Source organism: Arthroderma uncinatum (genome assembly GCF_011692745.1).
Source record: "Arthroderma uncinatum strain CBS 119779 chromosome Unknown scaffold1, whole genome shotgun sequence".
Taxonomy (NCBI): Eukaryota; Fungi; Ascomycota; class Eurotiomycetes; order Onygenales; family Arthrodermataceae; genus Arthroderma; species Arthroderma uncinatum.
Genome location: NW_022983863.1, coordinates 2,200,490 through 2,214,982, shown reverse-complemented (window position 1 = coordinate 2,214,982; position 14,493 = coordinate 2,200,490). Strand labels below are relative to the sequence as shown.

Below are 14,493 nucleotides of genomic sequence, written 5' to 3'. Positions count from 1 at the left end.
TATGATACCCATATAACTGCTGTTCCTACTCTTTGTCCATGATATTGATTATTAAATGATGAAATATGGTCGTTCAGGGTGTCCAGAGTACCCCTTATCGCTGCTATTGCCCCGGTTTATACTCAGGAAAGCTCGTGTGTTTATAATCATTGTGTCTTTTGTCTTGTGTCCTTGAGAGAATATTGGATACAGTCGATTGGAACATGAACTCAAGTCAAGGCCTCAATTTTCGCAAAGGGTAGACTGCCCAAAAGAAAAGAAAAATACCCAAGGTCAACCCTCCCTCATCCACGGATATGAACTCAAGATAACCCCCTCATAAACACCTTCATTACTGGTACACTCTTCAGGACAGATTTTGGGATGAATTTCTTCGTACTCTGTGTGTACTCCTTTAATGCATTGTGCGTTCGGAAAATATGTGGCGTAGCCTCTCGACGCTGTGCGTCAATCCAGTCAAGCAGGTTGATATGCACTTTCCGCAATTTCTAGAGTGCCATTAGCTTGATATATCCTGTATCCGTATGGATATCTTCAGGTCTATACACGCTCTCGCGCTCATCCGAGAAGGAGAACCACATACCTTCTCGCATGCGGTAATAGATGGTGGTGCTTCGTTGCAATATTCTCGACACAGCATTTGCATATTTTCAAGCTTATCACCTGTTCCATCGACAATATTATCCACATGGTATGCCAGTTCGGCTATAAGGCATGTCTTCCATTGACGTTGGTAGTTTCCTTTCGCCTTGGTCCAACCACGACGGTTGGCGACGCGACCGAATTCCACGCGCAGAGGGTTTTTGTCATTATGGATGAAGCCAGGGTCGTGAGCCTCAAAGTAGGTTGAGTGTGGCATGCTGACGCGCTCGTTGGGACAAGCTAGATCATATATTAGCAAAACCTATCTAATAGATTGCTTGTGGATATGTGATACACACCAGCTGCGTCGCTAACAGATGCCCTGGATACTATCTGGCGTGCCTTAGAAGTATGATGTTAAAGGAGTGGGAAATATGGCATGTAAGTGAAATAAGAAAGAAAATTTATTAAGAGTTTTTGCTAGGGACACTGTTTATATAGAAGTGGCGGGAAGATCCGTTTCCTATAACCTATCTAGACAGTGAGAGTGGATATACTCAGGTATTATCTATACAGCAATATCTAAGGCTTACTTTCACTTTACTGTTGTCATACCTATATATGAAATACCAAATTTTGGGTAAATTGGTGCTATCCAGAGGTAAGCAATCTATATAATGGATATTTATACCTAGTGAGATTTGTAGTATGTGGTAGTTATGCATTTTGCATCAACTAAAGGAAGTGAAAATATCTATACACGTCTTGTCCCTTATATTACGGGATATAAATAAGAACCATGGGCAAATAGAATAAATTCATTTTATAAGCTGCTAATCAATGAACTGGCAGCGTATGTTAATCTTCCATAACTCTTACATTTATCATCACCACTCACTTCACCTACTAGTGAGTGACTCGCTACTTTGTTTTCAGAACCCAGGGCAGGATGGAGCAAGATGGCCAAAAAAGGAGCAAAAAAACCAAAGGGAAACGTGCAGATAAACAATACGCATAAAAGTATACAAAGATCGAAAAGCAAAAATGAATATAGATGTTTAAAAATAAGTATGGTTTTCACATAAAAAGAGCCCCCATAACCTATTTCAGACCTACAAGAAGCGAAATAGGTAAACAATAGAAAAGTCCTAAATATATGCAGAAGACGATTTGCCACCCACGCCAAAATGGTATTGAGCATAGATTGAAACAATGCATCAAATGCAATAAAAATATATGAACCCAATAAAAAAAGTATCAAAACAGAGAAGTGAGGATAAAAACACATAAAACGAATGGAAAGAACGTAACCATGCTCGCTTGAGAAGTCAGTAGACGAGATGGTTAGGGGTTATATATATATTCGAGGAGTAAAGGTTAAGTATATCAATGGTCACTAGAGAAGCTACTCGATTGTGCCTGCTGTGTCTGCTGTGTGGCCTGTTGGGGTTGCTGCTGCGGCTGTGGGGGTTGCTCGAAGAGTTTACGACGAATCAATGTTAGGATCTCTGCATCCTTGCGGAGAGTAGGTGATATATGCTTGCTTTGTAGTAGGAATTTAATGGTTCGGTTGAGTAGGGCGTATAGTTTCTCGCCATCCACGAGGCTCGAAAGTTGAGAGGTGTAGGTTGCTGATAGAACAAGCATGTTGCCAAATTGACTATAGCAATAATTAGTGATCATCTTTAAAGGCGCATTATATATAATGTTACAAAGGGAGAAGAAGAAAGTGGCTGCTTGGTGACTTACGCATGAGCAGTCCCAAAAATATTGGTCACAATGGGGCGCCCTTCTACGCCGTCGAAGGCAACAGTGCTGTTCATTGCGGTATTGATGCAGACCATACACGCATCAAAAACCTTGGGCTCCAGGTCTTTCACTGATGGGGGTTGTGGATCGTTCGATGGGGTGCGCACCGGCGGCCCCATCTCGCTTGTATATCGCTCCATTTTCTCCGCCTGCTGGACATGTGAGAGAGATGGCGATACCTGGGATTGTGAGCTTGACACTGTAGATTGGGCTGGCGAGTCGGCGGGGGCAGGGTTGCGCGGCTTAGGGGCCATGGGATGCAGGGCATGGTGGAGGAGAGGCCGGTGGATGAGGTACTTCGCGCCGTAGTACTTCCCGCGCATACGTGCAGTGTTGATGTCTTTTGCCGGTGGGTCGGAGTCAGACCATCGCATGTATTCTGGGAGGCCACTACGCCATTGCTCAAGATTGAAGCTCAGCGCTTCCTGGATCTTGGTCGACCAGCGGGCCTTTTCGCCTCCTTGCTCTATGAGTGGTTAGCTACCAGGCTATGACAAAGGTGTATGGATGTGGTTGGTGTCTCACTTTCAGCTTTGTAGAGGTCGGTATGGATCCTATTAAGAACCTTTCGGAGGTGGACCTGCACAAGGTAATACATCATCATCATGGTATTAGGCGCATATATTTCGTTTGGGATGGTATGCGCAAAGACACCTCGCGGAAAATTCATGCGCCCCTCTAGTCGACTGATCCCACTCGCTGGCAGATCAAGCTCGGCCAATATGTCACTATTTTGGATAACGTATTAGCAGCATGCTTTTAAATTATTTTCAATTTAACTCTTACCTCTCAAGTTGCAGACAAGTCCAGAAAACCAGGCAGGTCAAGTCTTTCTTTGGGCCTTCAGGCATGCGATCATATTTTCGTCTAAGAAGTAGATGAGTTACAGTCACCTTAAAGAGAATTAATGGCAGGGGGACCCTTACGGTCGAACCAAAACTTGGCAGGCTCGGGCTGCTTGATAAATCCATCCATGGCTAGAGAACGGATGTGCAAGTTGTCCTGTATATAGAGCGGCAAGCAGACAAGCTTGAGCAAGCGCCAGATCGTTCCCACCATGTAAATTTCCTAAAATATCTGAGGCAAGCGCGTAATATGCCATTCCAGGAATGACATCCATATTTCTCACGTCAGGTGGGTCCGGCCCAACGTGGGTTGACTGCGTGGAAAATCGTCTATGGTGATTTGCAAATGGCATGCTCTCGGGCGGGGAGTTTGAGACCGCTAGAGAGTGCTCTCCCATTACGGGTGTGAAGGGGACAGGCTGCGTATGGCGTACGGGGCCTGGGATTGGGCCTTTATATGCGCATATCGCGCCCAGGGCCAATACCAGCAACACAATTGCATTATCAAGAGAGCGTTGAATTTCATGACCACCATTAGGGGAGAAGGTGTCTGATGCCGGGGATTCTATCTCAATGGGGTAGCCATCCGACATATCGACGGATCGCTTCCGTTTTTGAACTCTATGGATGCCCGATGTTGGATCGGCTCGTGAGGGTAGCGGTGCTGGTGCAGTTTTAGCCTGGGGGCTGTACGTCCGGATGAAGTTCGCAATCATGTTGTTTAGGCTATCCTGACCGAGGAAAGGGTGCAGGATATGCATGTGTTGGAGGTAGCTATGGCGATACCTATCGATAACATCTGCATCGAGGTTCAGCACCCCAGAGGCATTGAGGCCACCTACCTGGCGCTCTTTTGGGACGCGCACGGTAGGGTTTAACTGGTAAATTTCCAGTCCAGTTCCGTAGCCTGTGCTAGGCGAGCGGGATTGGTAGCCTTCATCATCTCGGGGGCTTGGGGATCGAAGTTTCGGGCTAAGTGGGTAAACGCTGATGTCATGTCCGTCTTCCCCTTCACCGCGGCCATAGGGTCGAATAGGACCCCGTTCTTCCTCCAGCTCCATTACATATTCCGCGTCAATTCGATCAGGTAGTAATTTCCGTATCGATGGCCATAGAAGAAGTTTGTGTGCTGCGGTAGTGTGCTCGATTGGGATAGATAGCTCATCGTCGTCAATGTGTAGGTCGATGTGCTCATCCTTTATATGCTTTCCACCACTAGGAGCTTCGTTGGTAGATGCGGCTTGCGGGGGGCTCCGTTCCTGTTCTGCAGGCTCAGATGGTTGCTGGACGATCTCTGGCTTCTTCTCGATCTTTGGACTAAAAGGGGACATCTTCTGAGCCCGTATCAAAGCTTCTAGTTTTGAGTCTTGCTCTGCCTGTCCCTTCAGCATATCATTGAATCTATCATCTAGCTGCTTAAGACGATCTAGTACCAGTTGGGTCGAGCGTTCGTGTCTACGCCAGGAAATGTCAGTTTTATCCATCGCTAGTGGGACATAATCAACCGTTCGTCGACACATACTTGTGAGGCGGAACATCTTTATAAACGCAGGCAGAGTTGCTCTCTTTACACAAGCTGCATGACGGGCGACCTTCGTCACATTTCGCTTTTCGCGCACGACATTGATCGCAAGCCTAAACAGACAAACGATTAGCTCTGGTAGCAATACCGCCATCAACAATCACAAATTTGATTCCTACCTGTTGCGCCCGTGTGGTTCGGCGCTGCCGTTGAGCCTGCGACTGTGCCTGCGAGTTAGGCTGGTTGAGGAAGTAGTTGTTCTGTTCGTACGGGCTGTGTGTCTGCGCTATTGGTGTACCGGGAGGGTATGGCCGGTGCGATGATGAAGGCGGCTGCATGCCATCGACAGGCGAAATCATCTGTAAGCTATGATGTTCACCATTCTGGTGCCCGCTATCAGGGCCATAGCTGCTAGGTCGGGTATGGAAATCGTTCGGCGGAGGCTGGTAGTTATTAGGAGGATTGGGGTTGCTGTCGTGGGCACCATTAACCGGTCTGAACGTGCCGTTGGGTGTCCTGGAGGCGGGAGGTATATTATTTCCCGGCCTGCCGTATGATTCTGAAATATGGGAGCTTTCTCGCGGGGAGACCGAGTATGAAGATGGCCCTCGTTGGTCCGCGTTTTCGTAGGGATGATATGAGCGACCCCCCCATGTATTCTCGTAGGAGGTCCGGGGAGGAGGGAGAGATGGCGGCCGTTCGGAGGGAGGCAGCTGGCGCACTGACGTCGGGGAGGGAAGAGTTGGCAGCGTCTTCGGGTTGTCTGATGCTGTTACGGCCTCCATTGTCATAATTTTGGCCCAGTCCAAGATCGGAACGCTCGATCAGCCTGCAAACGCGAGGTCCAGGCAGGGAGGAGCCGGTGATTTTTGTTTGTGTTCCAAAAAGAGCGCGATATATATACGTTCTACAAAGACCAGTTCAATAAACTCATCCGTAAAAATGGCATGGCTAAGGGTGACTGTTAGGTCGAAGTCCTATCCAGTTGCGCTGCGAAGGTCTGAGCAGAGACGAATACGACGACGGTCAGCAAGCTAACGATCAACGGTGATATGTGTAGTATCTGTGACGGGCGCTGTTATCCTGCACGTTTGTTTCAGGGTCGCAGCGAGGGAGTCGAGGAAGGAAAAAAAAAAAGGGTTGATCCCGAAGCCGTGACAATATCGATATCTCTCTTTGGTTTGGGGGGGAGGCAAGTAGACGGCTTCCTGACAAACGATGGATTGGTTTGTTTGTCAGAAATGCGGTGACCTATGGTTCCTGAGCCTTCAACCCAATGCTGTCAGCAGCCGTGTAATGGTCCTACTTGAATGGATGGTGGTTACCCGGTTCCGGGCAAAGTTTCCGATGTTTGAGAGCCACGGAAACCGACGCAGCTAAGGTGAAACGTCCAAGCCAGACGGTGGTAGGGACTGGGCGACTTGGGATTATGTAGATACCCTCTACCTATCTTCGGCTGCGGCGTGCGGCGTGCGATGTCAGAATAGGCCAGGCCAGGCGGGCAGCAATCGTCGCGAGGTACGAAGACAGGAAAGATGAACGTCCCGGTCGAGGAATGACGAAGACGAAGCGGTCGGAAGAACGTCTTTCCTCCCTGGCTGTTAGCCCCAAGTCGTCGATGATCCGGTGATTGAGCAAAGGCTGATGATGGACGTGGATAGATGGGATTTGACTGGACGAGACTGGGGACACTGGGAGGGGCGAACGCGATCCAAGCTCCCGCAGGCTTTGCTCGTAGCCGAAGCCTCGATCAGGGCGATGCCGGGGTGTGATGTCGATGCCGGCAGCAGGCAGGAGATGTCTCTGCTTCTTCTCCCAAATCTCGATCGATCCCCCGGGCTCGAGCTCAAGGCACAGAGGAGGGAGGCGGCGAGTGGAGCAGAGGATCGGATCACCCACAACGACGTTAAGCTCAGAACGGAGTCACAATTTTGCGGCTTGCGGCTTGCGGGCGTGATGGAATTGCGGACGGGGGATGGAGTTATGGAGCGGCGTAAGTAGCGTCCCTCTTGGTCGAAGGGAAGAAGAAGAAGAAGGAAAAAAAAAAAGAGGGCTACCCAAGATGCACGTAGCAGTGGGATGATGGATCGTGACAAATCTCCTCCGTACCAAGTCTGTATACACACCCGGCGGGCGATATTACAATTGAGTGGCAGGCTGTTACCGGGACTATCGGCGGGCGGCTGCTGCGTCAAGCTCGTTGGCGAAGAGGAAACGATACATCGACCTGCGCTGCCGTTCGAAAGGGGGTGTTTATGCAGGCTGAGGAGGAGTTCGGTTCAGCGGCGTTGATATGTAGTATAACTCGTACCACACTACCGCACTACCGCCACGATTCCATCCATCCAGAAGAACAAACTGGGGACGGAGAGGTAGGGGAGAGCATGTCAAATCTCGTATTTCCCGAATACTAAAAATAAGGCATTCCAAGCGAGACGACAGCGACATGCCCTGGCGCATCCCGTCATCCCTCCCCATCCCATCCACTCCAGCAGGTATTGTCATATCCACACCCGCTATTAATTAACCTAGCTTGCTTAGCTTAAGTTTCCTGGGCGAATCAAAGCCTAAACCGAATTAGACCCATGGGCAAGCATCATATTGGGTGCAGGCGAGAGCTCGCACGCGGCACGAAACTCCTCGGACCCAAGGCATATCTAGTATGCAGAGCCGAAGTGTGTCTTAATTCTAGAGTGCCAGAGGTGCCGAGATGGGAGCAGATCGTTTTGCCCTAGCAGCTCCTCCCCTCCATGTATGTATCAAATGTACTCCATACTTTCGTTTGTATATGGGCTGTCAAGCGCTTACACTATGTAATGCAAGGACGGCCCAGATGCCCGTTTACCAGGGTCAAAGGACAGTGGCAAATCTCCAATTTTTTGACTTGGAAGCAGGGTAGGTGCATCGATATCTGCTGGCAAACAGTTCGCGGAGTTCTTACCAGCTGGCTGGAGTTGTCTGGCTGGTCGTATATTACTTACTTATATCCAGTCGTTGACTCCACATCCGACGATGATCTCTTGGTTTCGAGTCAAAGTAGAGAGTACCAAGTACTACTCGGTGACCGCCGAACGGGTCATCCTTGAATAGGTTCGCAGGGCAACCGTCAGGCCGTAGCATCATTTGTATCCTCTTGCACCTGGCGTCATTATAGACTCCGGACACCGCCCGATATACACGCCGCTTACTAACGATTCCGTGGCAGAGGGAGCTGGAAACAAACAAGCTTTTCCCGTGGAAAAGGAGAGCAGCGAGCCTTCTCTTTCCTTGATGAAGCCCTGGGTTCTCTGCTACTTTGCATGGTATACGCCGTAGGTATACATGATGCACCCCACAGAACCGATCGATTGAGACCCTTGCTTGACCCAGTTCGAATCTGAAATCTTGCGCAAGCGTATCGTAAAAAACTGCACAGGTTGTTTGTATGCTAGTTTAGCGTATAACTAATGTGTTTCGACGGCAAATGGTTGGGTGGCTGCTGAGAGCGTGTAACTAACGGGTGCTGTGCCCCTTTTGTCCTTCGATCATCAACGTCACATACGTAGGCGGTATTCGTTGGCCGGAATCTGTTGGCAACGGGTTGAAGCATTGCACTTTACCTCACCGTCAAACAAAGATGTCTTAATAGAGATACGTCACAACGCCCTCACAGGTCCTCGAGGTTGACAAGTGAGTCTGTGGCGTGTACGCCGTACCACGTACCACAGCATCATCCTCCGTATACTCCCGTACTAGTGCTGAATATCTCTGGCCACCCAGGATCATGGGAAGCTCGAACTTCAGCCAGTGAGAAGCCAGGAAGCGCAGAAAGATGTTAGCATCCCGTATCTACCTTCTCGACCGACTATCAAAGATAAGGCATGATGTTCATACACGTGAGCCATTGGAGGTTGAATACATGGAACTGTTGCAAGCCTTAGCAGCCGATAGTTATCACAAACCCCAACGCGCCTGCATGAAATATCAGTTAGCCATGGAAAGCGTTCATGAGTTAATGGAGGTAGTGGCGGCGGCGGGGGGGGCCCTCCCGCGACTTTGGGCACCGCAACGTCCGTTTACCCCCTGTCGACCCATGCACCAGGCCCCAAGCCTATAACCCCGAGCAAGAACCCCGTCCGCAAGGGCTCCATTCCAGGACCAGTCCAGTCTGAATCGTTTCTTTGCGCCCATTTGTTCCCTGTCTTCTCTTTTCTCAGCTTCGCTTTTTTTCTACTGGCTGTTCACTCGGGGCTTTGTGGTTATCTGGTTAGTATATTCTCCACCCTTTTTTGTCCAAGGCCAGGTATGATCGAAATTCCCTTGACCCCTTAACCCTACCTCCCTTCCATCGGGCTCCGATCGCCTGGGCCATCTCTTTTCGTATAACACCTCGTTTTGCATGGTATGGTCAGATGATCGTTCATTCCCCCAACAAGTCGGCAAATGACCGGCTCACGGAGCAGCCGCGTCATATATATGAGGGAAGCTTTTATAACCCATCCCTCTCTATACGTAAGAGTACGGACCTCCCTGTACGGAGTAATAATAGTCGGTGAGTATATCGGGGTCTTGAAATGTTAGCATTGCGGCTCAGGCGGGATTTGTTCTTCAATCCATCGTTTTGATTCCTCTGGTCTTCTGCGTTGGCTCTTCGACTAGCGTTCCATACATCTTGCATGGCAATATCCCCACATATTGGATAGCGCGACGGTTTGTTCACCGGCTGGCATGGACTGCGCGCTTGCTCGGCACACAAAGAAGGCTTGGTGACCGTCTGTAGCGAGTGCCTTCAACGCCACAAGTGCGCCTTGGGTAAGCATAGTATATTGAATTTCCACCAAGCCGAACTCAAATGTCAAAAGGGGAAAGTCTCAGAGAAGAATATCTTAGAATAAGAATAAATCGAAGGAAAAAGAGGGAGCCAGTGGGAAAAAGAAACAAAACAGGTTTCGAGCGCCTTAACTCCATCATGTGGAAACTAGAGAGAGCAAGTTAAAAAGCCTGAGCTGAGGCGTGATACGAAAATAAAAGAAATCAACACCCCTACGTGATTCAGAAAGTTAGTCCCCTTAGCTTTATCCTTTTGCCCGGTTATCGTTGCTCATAGTGCTCCATACGGAGTAAGAAATATGGCCATAGACAGCGGCGACTTAGCTGCATATTCCTTCTCTTTGAAAGGAAATGAGGTTTGACGGGATGTAGCGCGTGTGAGGGATCATCTTCGAGACGATCGAGGGGTCAATGACATAATGGAAATTAATTCTTTTTTGTCTGCGCGTTTCGCCACGACACGGCCCTCAATTGCTTCGTACTATTGACAGCGATGTTTTGATATGCGGAGGGGCAGTTTAATATTAGTATAAATATACGGAGTAGTACGTCTGATAGTCAGAAACCTCATGATGCGACGATGATACGGCCTGTGCAGGAAAGCTCATCGCATCCCCTTCGTACACTCCGTATGCATCGCTTCTGTCATATCATATTATCGTCGTTTCAGGGGTTCCAGATTTCATGCACGGCCAAGCAGGCTCGATGTTAACACAGGGCAGGCGGAAAAAGAAACCTGGCCGGCATCAGGCAGGAGATTTGATTCTACACATGCATGTGGATCGCCGTTTATGTACGCGAGCGAGCGTGAGTGTGCATGTGGTGTGCATGTATGTCATGTCGAACCCGCTTAGCCTGGGAAGAGAGTCAGGCATCAAAGGGCGTGGAAAAAGGAGGATATCACTTAGGCAGAGGGATGACATATTTTACCGATCCTTGAGGAAGGCGACTCGCCTCCCTCGATGGCAATTAAGGCGCTATCCGACATTCAGCTCGGCGTATATACTGAAATTTATCAGCTCATCGGGCTCATATGCATCAGATATATCTAGGGGCTGTCCCTATCCATGTCCGTGGGATGATAGCGACCAGGGCCTCTTCCCAATGCTCCAGATAGGCTTCTCTTCCGGTCTTCCCCGCGGCTTAGCGTCCACAATTTCTCGAGCGAGGCCGTGGACGGGTGGAGATCTGAGTTGGGGAAAGTCTGTATAGTTGTAGTTATACGATGTGATGAAGTCGGCGGTGGTCACCAAGCTGGGACGGCGCATCCCATCCATCCCATCCCACGCGTCTTCACCACCGCATGGTCCTATCGTTATTGGCCATGTCGACGGTGGTAGCGCAAGGTGACAGCGGGCTAATTCGACGAGGGTCTTGATATCGTGGTAGATGTAGTAGGCCCTTGCTGGGAATAACGGCGGACGGACATCCATGACAGCAGCCCCCACCGTCGTCTCATCTTCCTTGTCCGTGTTGACGCCATGCTCAAGCTGCCACGCAGAACCCCAGAACTCAATTGCTGCCATGTTTGGCGTCTGGTGTAGAGATATGCCCGAACGGGAGCGCGTTCTGGTCGTGTCGACGTGTCGACGTGTATGGAGAACGGCCCGTAGTAGACAAGTTGTCCGCAAGGTGGAAGCTTGGAGCTCGGATATACCAGCCAGGGTGAGTACCATGGTAATTGCCTGGGATGCTGGAAGTTGGAATTTGCCGTCATGGATGGCGGTTAAGATGTAGATGTATACTCCGTGGCGTGGGGGGAGATGCAGCAACCTGATGCCCTGCATCGCCGTTTCGCCGTTTCGTCCCATGCAGCGTTGGTTGATTTTCATGTCTGGCACCATATTTGGCAACAGAAGCTCACCTATGGAATAAGACATTAATTTCTATTCTGGATATGTACCTTTTTATCTTTGACGAATCAGTGGGCAGGAGAGGATGGAAGCTGGGGAAGATCTTATTATTCCAGGTTTTATACCATGTCCTTATTGCGATGCTGACTGGCCCGCCCGCCTCTGGCGTTTTCTCAACGTCATTTTTATACAGTGGTAATATCAAATTCGTTCTTTCTAGAATCTTACGTAGGATTTGTATATCCCAATCTGATATAATCCCTGGATAGACGGGTAGTTTTCAGATCCAACTTGCATACATAACAGCTAGCAAGCATACACAACATGGGGGCCAACGGGCAGCAACATGGGGCGGCCGAATCTAAACATTTATCTCACTTGCAACTTGGGTACGCGGGAAAGGAGGCAAGAATAGGAAATATATTCGCCTTGGCGAAGGCGAAAGGGATGAGAGGCGGAAGCAGCAAGTGATACTTTTTGGACATTTCATAGAGAATACACCCTGGAGACAGTAAAGTCAGGATAGTAGCCATCCTGTTTACCTCATCATATGCGTAAGCACGGCCCAGAGCCCGTCAAAGCCCTCTATACGATCAGTAGGGTTGAAGAAATCAAACCATCGCGTTCGACGAAGCACGAGGCATTGCCATGGTGGCGTCTCCGGGCTTGTATCTTTATTGGGGGAGTCTATCTTGCCTGTTGCAAGCCATTTAAGGTAGCTGTCGTGGACTCTGAGGTGAACGATAGAAAAATGATGGATGATTGACGATATCATGAAGACCTGGACACGCACATGTTAGCTGGCTTATATTTCAAGAAAAAAAAAAAAAAAAAAAAAAAAAAAAGCTGAGGCAGCCAGAACTCACGTCATCGAAAGGACTGTCTGCATCGGCTCCGATTTTCATATATTTCACCCTCTTATCCCACAGACTCGGACCAGGCTGAACCGTCTTCCACTTCTCTATCATGCTAACCTTCCTGTTACCTGTCAGGCCCCGTCGGTACGAAATGGGAGACCGGTCATGTCTCGTCCGTTTGTTGGTCGCGGCTTCAGATTTTGGTGCAGCATTCGATGGCGTAGCCTCCGTCTGCTGCTCCGGGCCGGTTGGAATTGGCTCACCAACTGGGCCGTCGTTAGGGAGACCTCCCCATCGAGGTGTGGTGGTCCACCATTTCCCATCGCCCGGTTTGACTTCAACCACGTTTTCTCGTGCTCTCTCTTGGGCAAGAAGGAGCATTCCTGCGACTTCACGTAAGACGTCGCATTTCTCAACATATCTTTGGCCGCTGGCGTCGTCGTAAAACTGGGTCTCGGCTCGACACTGGGCGACAAGCACGGGACCCTCAAGAATGTGTTTCCGGGCTTCCTGTCTATCTTGTGGAATACGTGATACGCTGAAACTCTGGCGTACGGGGAACAATAGGTCTTTGACTGCAAGGCGAGGAGGCATGGTTGGCAATTTAATTTGGCATCCAAGGGACCAAGCAACCATTTCTACAAGGCCACGTAGAATTTCTTCACGAACAGAATCAGGCATACCACTCCCTGTGCCGATTCTCCTGCCCTTGTAGCGTCTGTTATCGTCAAGGTTTTTAGGCTTCAATTGGGGTATAGTGACTGGTTGCTGTTTATGGACGTTTTCATCGTCAATATCCATTTTGTTTTCCAGGGGATTGTTCATGGCTTCTCCTAAAATTCCACTATTCCCATGCCCGTTAGCTGTAGCATTGTCTGTGGCATCACCACTCATTTCACTATCAGTGCTTTTCTCATAGTAATTATCGTAACTAGCATCCCAATACTGAGCAGCATGTTGCAAAGCAGTCCAGAATTTCCTCGCATGTGCAATGCGTAGCTTCTTATGTCCAGGTAAAGGGTCAAGGCGAGCAAGTGACCGAAACACATCTTCGTTATCAAATAATAGTTCTTCCCTTAAGTGGCTATATTTAGTTTTGTCGGGGAATGGCGCCCCATTGCTCATAAAAACCGGGGCATCAGTTGGTTCTTCTCCTTCCCCCGCGCTATATTCTGACCATTGATAGGGGGGTTTAGATTTGAGGTCGTGGTCTGGCACAATTTCGGAAGCATCAACGTTAGGTACCACTTCGATGTTAAACGCCGTCAGATATTCGTCTGTAATATCCGACGGCTTTTTGGCGCGGGCCAACAGTCGGTACAGCACATCGCAGCTTGTTTCATCCAGAGGCCTAGTTGAGCTAAAATTGCCGTAGTCAGGGAATTGGAGTGTTGTTGGTGGCGGAGGGGGATCTCGCTCCTCGTCTAGGTTAACGTTGAAGCTTGGTACGGCTGTTCTCCCGTCAGTTGTTCATTGCAACGTGAATATAATTTTCTTGATGCTATACGTTGAAGAATAAATAGAGATCGAGTAAAATCCCTCAGAGTTACGCAACACAGACGAAGTATTCAAAGAGAAGGGAAAGCGTAGATACACGCAGGAAAGAGGGAGAGAGGATTTGATACGGGGTAAAGGGAATCGAGATGAAAAGCATTCTTTATAGAGGATTATGAACAGCCAATGAATGTTAGGGAACCGATAGGCTTACCCAGACTGCCTCCCCAGCTGAACATGGCTACCGAAACGGCCCTAAGACGACCTTAGCTAATAAGTATAGCAAGGGGCCCTTAATTGGTGGCAGTACAAAGGCTGGATAGAAGGATCAGATAGACAACTTCATAAGTCTCTGCTACTCGGAAGCCCAGGAGGGGTTAGATTGTCACTAGGCGTATGCAATGGGTGAGCAGGACGTCAGGGCAAGAGCTCTATAGCGTAGCAGATCACACGAATATATCTGTTAGGTCTGCGAGCGAGTTTCGATAATGTGCAATGCACATAAATAAAATAATCGTAGGCCTTGGCTGAATGAAGGTCGTTGCTGGAGGGAGTGAAGCCAGAGAGCGGCGGAATTGTACAAATATTGGGTGGTTTCAGCATTCACTCGGGCTTGTGTAGCATGGTATTGCTTATTGAAAGGAAAGGAGGGCGAATAGTAATAATGACGGATAATAAGACCCAGGCGAAGAATTCAATAAATACCTAATGGTCAGGGATAT

At 49.0% G+C, this 14,493-nt stretch overlaps 4 protein-coding genes across 4 annotated transcripts; all 4 read right to left on the bottom strand.

Annotated features, from left to right (window-relative positions):
* Positions 1–302: 302 nt before the first annotated feature.
* On the bottom strand, positions 303–859 carry GIQ15_00688 (uncharacterized protein; the record flags this gene model as incomplete). Its single annotated transcript, XM_033548105.1, has 2 exons — positions 303–488; positions 584–859. The coding sequence occupies 2 exons, from the start codon at positions 857–859 to the stop codon at positions 303–305; spliced, it is 462 nt and encodes a 153-aa protein (XP_033409056.1).
* Positions 860–1,968: 1,109 nt separating this feature from the next.
* GIQ15_00687 (uncharacterized protein) lies at positions 1,969–5,543 on the bottom strand (the record flags this gene model as incomplete). Its single annotated transcript, XM_033548104.1, has 7 exons — positions 1,969–2,242; positions 2,332–2,857; positions 2,917–3,119; positions 3,178–3,258; positions 3,318–4,691; positions 4,759–4,871; positions 4,938–5,543. The coding sequence occupies 7 exons, from the start codon at positions 5,541–5,543 to the stop codon at positions 1,969–1,971; spliced, it is 3,177 nt and encodes a 1,058-aa protein (XP_033409055.1).
* Positions 5,544–10,628: 5,085 nt separating this feature from the next.
* GIQ15_00686 (uncharacterized protein) lies at positions 10,629–11,411 on the bottom strand (the record flags this gene model as incomplete). Its single annotated transcript, XM_033548103.1, has 1 exon — positions 10,629–11,411. The coding sequence occupies one exon, from the start codon at positions 11,409–11,411 to the stop codon at positions 10,629–10,631; it is 783 nt and encodes a 260-aa protein (XP_033409054.1).
* Positions 11,412–11,958: 547 nt separating this feature from the next.
* Positions 11,959–14,010, bottom strand: GIQ15_00685 (uncharacterized protein; the record flags this gene model as incomplete). The annotated part of the gene is made up of 3 exons (XM_033548102.1): positions 11,959–12,201; positions 12,287–13,728; positions 13,986–14,010. 3 exons carry the CDS (start codon positions 14,008–14,010, stop codon positions 11,959–11,961), a joined length of 1,710 nt encoding a protein of 569 aa, XP_033409053.1.
* Positions 14,011–14,493: the final 483 nt, after the last annotated feature.